Raw genomic sequence first — 8,980 nt, 5'->3', positions numbered from 1 at the left:
TTCAGTGGGCACACCACTGCATTACCCAAAGAGGCAGTGAAAAACCTTAAAGGAATAAAAGAGCCCTGAAGATGGAAGGACTTGCTGCCACTGTAGGTCTCAGCAGAGGCCGAAACTTATCAGTGCTGGTGCCCAGATTGGAGGGAGAGGAGGCCATGAGATAATGGCCAGATAAACTGTTTTAGTGATGTTGATTAGGGGATAAATATTGTCCAGGACACTGGGTGAACTCTCCTGATCTTCTTCAGATAGCTCCAGGAAATCTTTTATGTTCTCCTGAGAGCGTCGATGGGGTCTCGGTTTATCTGGTCTGAAAGACAGCAGCTTCAACAGTGCGATACTCCCTCAGTACTGCACCTCCGACAGTGTGGCGCTCCCTCAGTACTGCCCCTCTGCCAGAGCAGCACTCCCTCAGTACTACCCCTCTGACAGGACAGCGCTCTCTCCGTGCTGCACTTCCAACAGTGCTGCATTCACTCAGTACTGCTTCTCCGAAAGTGCAGCACTTCCTCAGAACTGCCCCTCCGACAGTCAGTGCTCTCCTGATACTGCACTGGGAGTGTCAGCCTAGATTATGGTGCTTAGGTCTCTGGAGTAGGACTCAAACCCTTGGCCTTCTGACTCAGGCTAGAGTGCTACCCACTTTTCCATGGCTGACACCCAGGAGAGAAGATAGCATGCAGATGAACCATTGTCATGTAAGATCTGACCATATTTGCTCTGTTTAATCTGTAGAATGCTCAGTATTGTTCTCATTGGGATTCAGGCATTCTGTAACCATGATTGCATCATACATCCTATTTAACGTTGTTATGAATTGCATCTATTTGATATATGTATACTTAAAACGTCTACTAAAGTAGCACACCTGCGATTGTATGAAGAATTCAAACAATTTACTTTGTTTATATTTGAAGGGTTGTTGGTGACATGTTTTTACATCAGAAACTAATCTATTTTAAGTTTGTATCATTATAATTTAAGAGGTTCAGGTGCTAATGACAATCACTAAATGGGAGTGATGATCAACTCATCATTCTGGTGCCACGTGAGATTATTTAAATCATTACGAATGATATATTTGCGCATATATATATTTCTCTTTTGTAAGTGTTTGTTAGCAGTTATAATTATTTCTTTGGAAAAGGCCTGTGCAGCCTCAGGTCTGAGTGGGTATCTGATGTACTAAGGAAACAGCCTGAAGAAATGATCAGAACTTTTATTCAATTGTCCCCCTAGCACAGGAGGCTGAAGGGGAGATGGCTTGGATACTGGAGGGGCTGGACAATGTGCCTCACCATGGCAGGCAGGCAGGCAGGTACGTCCCATATCAATGAGATGGCCTCGCCCAGACCCTTCCTGCTCCGGTAGGATGAGCGCTGGAGAACACCAGCAGATTCCATGCCAGCATAACTATCGGCACCATGCCCAAGAGTTTTAAAGCCCTATTTGAAAATCTGATTTTAATGTTAATAGCTTTTCTAATCATTGCTCATCGAGGTGTACCAGCCACGATGCACTAACTCAGTCTGCAAATACTTCCTGCAGGCTACAGACTGTTTGTTTTTATTGATAATATAACTGAGAACTGCCCTTTATCCATGTGACTAGTGTTCCACAACTTGTGGGGAAGGTACTCAGAGACGTGATGTGGTTTGCAGGAAAATGGGCAGAGATGGTATTTCCAACACTCGAAACATCTCAGATTGTTCCAATCTGCCTCGCCCGCCAATGCTCAGACTGTGCTCCTTCACACCTTGTGCCAGTAAGTTCAATCATTTCATATTTTGCCTTTTTAGAATGATTTAAACATTGCATTTAAATTTATAAACAGAAATAATGGATAATAGCAATTTGATATTTTCAGTTTTAAAATACAAGGATGTTTTTGAGATAGTTGTAAATGTGATAACTTTCGGCAGTAGTTTTATATGTGACAGAAGATAAAAATTCCAAGAACATGTGTACCAAAAGCATTCAATTGTTTATTTGTTTCAACTTAACCTAAACAAGCGTCAACATTACTGTTATGATTTCACAGCCATTTTAATATTCATGACCAAGCATCATTTTAAAATCTTTATTTACCATTGAACCACCTCAGTTTTCATTCGTTCAGCCCAGAGACAACACGGTCTAGGCTATAAATTATTTTGTGACCGCCATCAATATTATTTTTGGATTGGTCAGTTGGAGATACCAAATATATCAATTTTTCCTTTCACCATACTCAATATGTCTGTGCGCTGCCTTGTCATGCAGCTTTAGATTCTCCACGCGTATATGACAGTCTATGCATGTTGTCTGTTGTTCCCATGAGTACAAGTGTTTTTGCACTCACACCTGGCTGTTTGAACCCACTGTCAATTATCTGACAGGGTGCAATTGAAATTAGTCCCGTGTTCGGGCCTAGTTTCAGGCTGTGGAGGCAGCACACGCCCAAAGCAAGAGACCTGAGAATAGCTGCCAAATGGTCCTCGGGGCTTATCTGAATAATCGGGGTGAGCTGTTAGGAGGGGGGAGTAGAAGTGGGCTATGGGGGTGAGGAGGGGGTTTGGAGTGGGCTACTGGGCAGGGGTTTTATCATGACTCCTTGCTTGCTCCAGGCTCAGTCAGGCCAGCTGCCTGACTGGAGCGGCCCTTGGGTAAGTTCTGGGGGGGAGCAGGCTATGGGAGGAGGGGTTTGGGGTGGGCTATTTGGGGTTCTGAGTGGGCAATGAGGGGTGAGAGCGAGCTGTGGGGGGTCGGAATGGGCTACGGCAGGGGAGTGCGGGCTATGGGAGGGGGGTTGGAAGGGGCTATGGAAGGGGGGTTGGAGAAGGTTATAGGGGGGGTGGGTGCAGACTATCGGGGGGGGTGGGAGCAGGATATGGGAGGGAGTAAGTAGGCTTTGGAGGGGTGCGGGCTATGCAGAGGGTGGGAGCAGGCTATGGGGGGGGTAATGCAGGCTATGGGAGGTGGATTGGAACGGGCTATGGAAGGGGGGTGGGAGCGAGTTATGAGGGATAGGAACAGGCTATGGGGGGGTGGGAGCTAGCTATGGGGGGGGGAATGTGAGTGAGCTATGGGGGGAAGGGAGTGGGCTGGAGGAGTGGAGTGGGCTATGGGGGGAATGGAGCGGGCTCTGGGGGGGGCAGAGCGAACTGGGGGGGGGAGTGGGCTGGGGTGGGTGGGAATGTGCTATGGGGTGGGGGGCTGTTCGGACTCCGCTGGGATGCCGAGTACTTGGGCTTCTCCTGGATCCACAGGAAGCAGTTTCTTAAAAAAAAAATTATGTTCTTATCTTTGGTTGGCAGGGGCCGGGGGAGGGGAGCAGCTACTGCAGGACCCTGAGTGGGGAGACCTGACTCATTTCTCAGAAGGGTCCTTTAACAGGTGTTAGGAGTCACGCTTGGTCGTCCCCTGTCATACAGACAGCATCTCCAGAACCTTGGGAAGAAACTAAAGAGTAGGGTTAACTTGATTTAGAAACTCACTAGTTCCACATGGGAAGCAGTCGCTCAAATCTTTCATACAGCAGCACTCACCCTGGTGTAGTCTACAGCAGAGTACTGCTCTCTGGCATGGCCGTGGTAGTGAGGTTGGGGACAGAATCAAACAAGAAATTAGGGATGCGTGCAATAAAGGTACAGCAGTTATCATGGGCGACTTTAATCTACGTACAGATTGGGCTCGCCAAACTGGTAGCAATATAGTGGAGGAGGATTTCCTGGAGTGTATTAGGGATGGGTTTCTAGACCAATATATTGAGGACTGGCCATCCTAGACTGGGTGATGTGTAATAAGAAAGGACTAATTAGCAGTCTTGTTGTGCGAGGCCCCTTGGGTAAGAGTGACCATAATATGGTAGAATTCTTTATTAAGATGGAGAGTGACACAGTTAATTCAGAGACTAGAGTCCTGAACTTAAGGAAAGGTAACTTCGATGGTATGAGACGTGAATTGGCTGGAATAGACTAGCAAAGGATGCTTAAAGGGTTGACGGTGGATAGGCAATGGCAGACATTTAAAGATCACAATGGATGAACTTCAACAATTGTACATTCCTGTCTGGAGTAAAAATAAAACGGGGAAGGTGGCTCAACCATGGCTAACAAGAGAAATTAAGGATCGGGTTAAATCCAAGGAAGAGGCATATAAATTGGTCAGGAAAAGCAGCAAACCTGAGGACTGGGAGAAATTTAGAATTCAGCAGAGGAGGTCAAAGGGTTTAATTAGGAAGGGAAAAATAGAGTATGAAAGGAAGCTTGCTGGGAACATAAAAACTGATTGCAAAAGCTTCTATAGATATGTGAAGAGAAAAAGATTAGGAAGAGAAACGTAGGTCTCTTGCAGTCAGATTCAGGTGAATTTATAATGGGGAACAAAGAAATGGCAGACCAGTTGAACAAATACTTTGGTTCTGTCTTCACGAAGGAAGACACAAATAATCTTCGGGAAATACTAGGGGACCGAGGGTCTAGTGAGAAGGAGGAACTGAAGGAAATCCTTATTAGGTGGGAAATTGTGTTAGGGAAATTGATGGGATTGAAGGCCGATAAATCCCCGGGGACTGATAGTCTGCATCCCAGAATACTTAAGGAAGTGGCCCTAGAAATAGTGGATGGACTGGTGGTCATTTTCCAACAGTCTATCGACTCTGGATCAGTTCCTATGGACTGGAGGGTAGCTAATGTAACCCCACTTTTTAAAAAAGGAGGGAGAGAGAAAATGGGTAACTGGTTAGCCTGACATCGGTAGTGGGGAAAATGTTGGAATCAATTATTAAAGATGAAATAGCAGCGCATTTGGAAAGCAGTGACAGGATCGGTCCAAGTCAGCATGGATTTATGAAAGGGAAATCACGCTTGACAAATCTTCTGGAATTTTTTGACGATGTAACTAGTAGAGTGGACAAGGGAGAACTAGTGGAAGTGTTGTATTTGGACTTTCAAAAGGCTTTTGACAAGGTCCCACACAAGAGATTGGTGTGGAAAATTAAAGCACATGGAATTGGGGGTAATGTACTGACGTGGATAGAGAACTGGTTGGCAGACAGGAAGCAGAGAGTCGGGATAAACGGGTCCTTTTCAGAATGGCAGGCAGTGACTAGTGGGGTGCCGCAGGGCTCAGTGCTGGGACCCCAGCTATTTACAATATACATTAATGATTTAGATGAAGGAATTGAGTGTAATATCTCCAAGTTTGCAGATGACACTAAGCTGGGTGGCGGTGTGAGCTGTGAGGAGGAAGCTAAGAGGCTGTAGGGTGACTTGGACAGGTTAGGTGAGTGGGCAAATGCAGTAAATGTGGATAAATGTGAAGTTATCCACTCTGGTGGCAAAAACACGAAGACAGAATATTATCTTAATGACGGCAGATTAGGAAAAGGGGAGGTGCAACGAGACCTGGGTGTCATGGTATATCAGTCATTGAAAGTTGGCATGCAGGTACAGCAGGCGGTGAAGGAGTCACATGGTAAGTTGGCCTTCATAGCTAGGGGATTTGAGTATGGGAGCAGGGAGGTCTTACTGCAGTTGTACAGGGCCTTGGTGAGGCCTCATCTGGAATATTGTGTTCAGTTTTGGTCTCCTAATCTGAGGAAGAATGTTCTTGCTATTGAGGGAGTGCAGCGAAAGTTCACCAGACTGATTTCCGGGATGGCAGGACTGACATATGAGGAGAGACAGGATCGACTGGGCCTGTATTCACTGGAGTTTGGAAGGATGAGAGGGGATCTCATAGAAACATATAAAATTCTGACGGGACTGGATAGGTTAGATGCAGGAAGAATGTTCCCGATGTTGGGGAAGTGCAGAACCAGGTACCACATTCTAAGGATAAGGGGTAAGCCATTTAGGGCTGAGATGAGGAGAAACTTCTTCACTCAGAGAGTTGTTAACTTCTGGAATTCTCTACCGCAGAGAGTTGTTGATGCCAGCGTTGGATATATTCAAGAGGGAGTTAGATGTGGCCCTTATGGCTAAAGGGATCAAGGGGTATGGAGAGAAAGCAGGAAAGGGTTACTGAGGTGAATGATCAGCCATGATCTTATTGAATGGTGATGCAGGCTCGAAGAGCCGAATGGCCTATTCCTGCACCTATTTTCTATGTTTCTATGTTTCTGTTAAGTCCGCATGTCAAACCCGTTGATATCCAGCTGTATACACCTGGTTTAGAAAAACACTTATCGGGGAGAGTCAAGCTTCACTCTGTATCTCTGATCCATTGTTTCTACTTGTCTCTAAATGCAGCCATGGCGGCCCTGTGTCTAAATCATTCAAACCAGTAAATCTTTGGACAAAAATATCCAGTGTTTTTCTGCTCAAATTTAATTTGCTTTGAATGTCTGTTGTTTGGCTGTAGGATTGAACAGAAAGGAATACAAGCACCAACAAGGACCTCATATACTCAGTCTTCGAAAAGTATATGTCCAATTAAGGAAAGAAAGAAAACTCCAGTTCACCACTGGTGGACTGGCATATCTGCTTCCCAAAACATCAGTGGTCATCAGGTGTCCTGTTAGAAGATTCCGTAAATCGATGATAACATGGGAGAAAGATGGAAAACATTTATCGAGCTCTTCCCACGTGACAGTCACTAATTTTGGTTATATCAAAATAAACCGACTGAAGCCAGTAAATATAGGTACCTATACATGTGTAGCAGGACCTGTGCATGATAATTTTGTTATCAAAATAATTGGAAGCAACAATAAACTGATTGAGTCACCATCGTCCAGTAAACAGGAAGAAGCTATTGGGAAAGGAATCTCAAATGAAGCAGTCAGTCCAAAGGACAAATACCTACCAGGTTTGAGGATGAATGGTAGCAAGTCAGACAAAAATCGATTCTTCATAAATAACCATAGTCAGTATGATGGAATTATTCTTAAACTCCTTGAGATAAAAGATTGGTCTCGAGAGAGTCTAGATTCAAGGGAGTCACAGGAGTCCACAGAAAAGGACTTCACTTCTGCAGAGGACGCCAGCATGGAATCTACCATTCCATTAACCTATGTAATAGATGAGGAGAGGCTGGATGAAGTTAGCAGGGCCATATCACGGCAGCCTGATGATCTGAAGGATGTTTATGCTACCCATATTATTGCCCAGTTAGTTGCTGAGATTTCTAAGTGGCAACCAGATGCCAATGAATCCAAACTGAAACATGAGGAGAGAAACACAGATACCAGTTCAGTAGAACTTTCTTTCCATAAAATCACTATCGATGGTCATGGAGTACCAAGATTATCCTCAGTGGATTGGTCCAATCCGAAGGAATCAATTCATGCATCTAAAGACTCATTCAAGGCACCGGTAATACTGCAGAAGACCAATGACAAAGTGTTACCTCTGTCAGCAGAGATCATTGCCGATGTGGGCCACACAGTGCTGCTGGCTCACTGGACACATACATTGGTGCTGAGGTGTGAAGCGGAGGGAAACCCAAAACCTGTCATTAGCTGGACAAAGAATGGCCAAATGTTGAAATACAGCTATAGGTAAGATCATTTTTATTCATTATGTGTGTAGTGGTTGGTTCATTGCTTCTCAGTAAATATGTTGAAGCAGTCATCACTGCCCATCCCCTTCACACATGTATTCAAACTCTCAGACACTAACAATGCCAATGAATTCTGTACTCCCTGAGCTAGTGATATTTCTAATGGTTCAGTTCCCATGTTGTGGGCCTGAATCATCTCCTGACATTACAGTAATAACACTACTCAGATGTTCGGAGTGAGTTTTTAGTGTAATATTATTGTACTAGTAATAACATTTTCAAAAAATCCTAATACAGTGCAAAACTGTTGAATGAATAATGATTTTGCCAAATAATTTTAATCACATCTAGCAATACTGCGCAGTATTTAACGGTTAGCCATTTTTAAAAACAGTTAATCAATTAGTGAATTAACAGTGTCCTCTTGCCTGTAGAACACTCACAAAACTTGAGCACTGGCACCTGATGAGATAGTTTTCCCATCTAAACAAAAGCATTTGTCACATTGTTGGTTTGTCACAATGTGAGACATTATTGAGTTGCCTGCTGGGCAATTTTCATACCTGGACAAAAACACTTGTCAAAAGGACTCAATGCATTGATTGGTAAAAGAGGGTTGCACAATCCTGGTCTTTAGTGAGTCAGCACAACGCTGAAATTAATAGCTCCATACTTTTGGAATTCTCTTAAATATTTAATCAGTTATTTAATCAGTTATTCATTTAAGTGGCTTAACTGTACTTCTATTCTGTCGGTATTCTGCTTTTCTTCCCTATTCACACTCTCTATTTTCTCTATTTTAACTTTTAACATTATTTCTTGCCTGTATTTGATATTTTAATTTTTGCTATATATTATTTTGTGTTTACACGTTGCACATACCTGCTCGTGCTTCACTGCCCATCTGGAGCTGGAAGGCACGTGTGCGACAGTTTGCCCTTTGACTGAAACCTGGTTTCAAACCAGGAGAAGGGTGGAACATTGACATGTGTCCTGGTCATCTGGTTGGAGCAATTAGGTCAGACTTATAACATTTTCCCAGGTGGTCCAAGTGCATGGCAAGATAACTTGTTGGCCTAAGGAAGTAGGTAATCCAAAATAAGTCATCACCAGTGTCCCAAGGATTTAAAACAATCAAAAAAATCAAGAGACAAAACTGACCATTCAATCATTGTAGCATTTCCTTTTGTGTACAGACCTATGGGCTCAATTTTCCCTAGTCATTTGCACCGTCTTTTTGGTGCAAGCGGCTTTTTTTAGCCTAAATTTTAAAATCCAAGTTTCCCCAAAGACTATGCGCCAGCGTAACTCAGTTAGTTATGAATTTTTTAGCTTCATTTTGTTTTTGCATCATGGAGGCGTAAGCTGATGTCTGCGCCAGTTTTTCACAATTATGCAAGTTTGGCCAACTTACAGTTCTCCTTGGATGGCGTATGTGACCACTCCTAAAAAATCTTCTGGGCACTTAAGAAAAACCAGCGCACATCAAAAAATT

At 43.8% G+C, this 8,980-nt stretch overlaps 1 protein-coding gene across 1 annotated transcript in view; it reads left to right on the top strand.

Moving 5' to 3' along the window:
* LOC139260510 (ADAMTS-like protein 1) overlaps positions 1–8,980 on the top strand; it is a 456,828-nt gene that overhangs the window by 308,158 nt on the left and 139,690 nt on the right. Inside the window, exons 18-19 of the mRNA XM_070877021.1 lie at positions 1,612–1,765; positions 6,346–7,483. Of these exons, the coding sequence (XP_070733122.1) occupies positions 1,612–1,765; positions 6,346–7,483 (1,292 nt within the window). The remainder of the gene's footprint in view (positions 1–1,611; positions 1,766–6,345; positions 7,484–8,980) is intronic.

The sequence above is a fragment of the Pristiophorus japonicus genome, chromosome 1 (genome assembly GCF_044704955.1).
Source record: "Pristiophorus japonicus isolate sPriJap1 chromosome 1, sPriJap1.hap1, whole genome shotgun sequence".
NCBI classification, from domain to species: domain Eukaryota; kingdom Metazoa; phylum Chordata; class Chondrichthyes; family Pristiophoridae; genus Pristiophorus; species Pristiophorus japonicus.
Note: the sequence above shows the minus strand (reverse complement) of the source record. Positions and strands in the feature narration are given on the sequence as shown.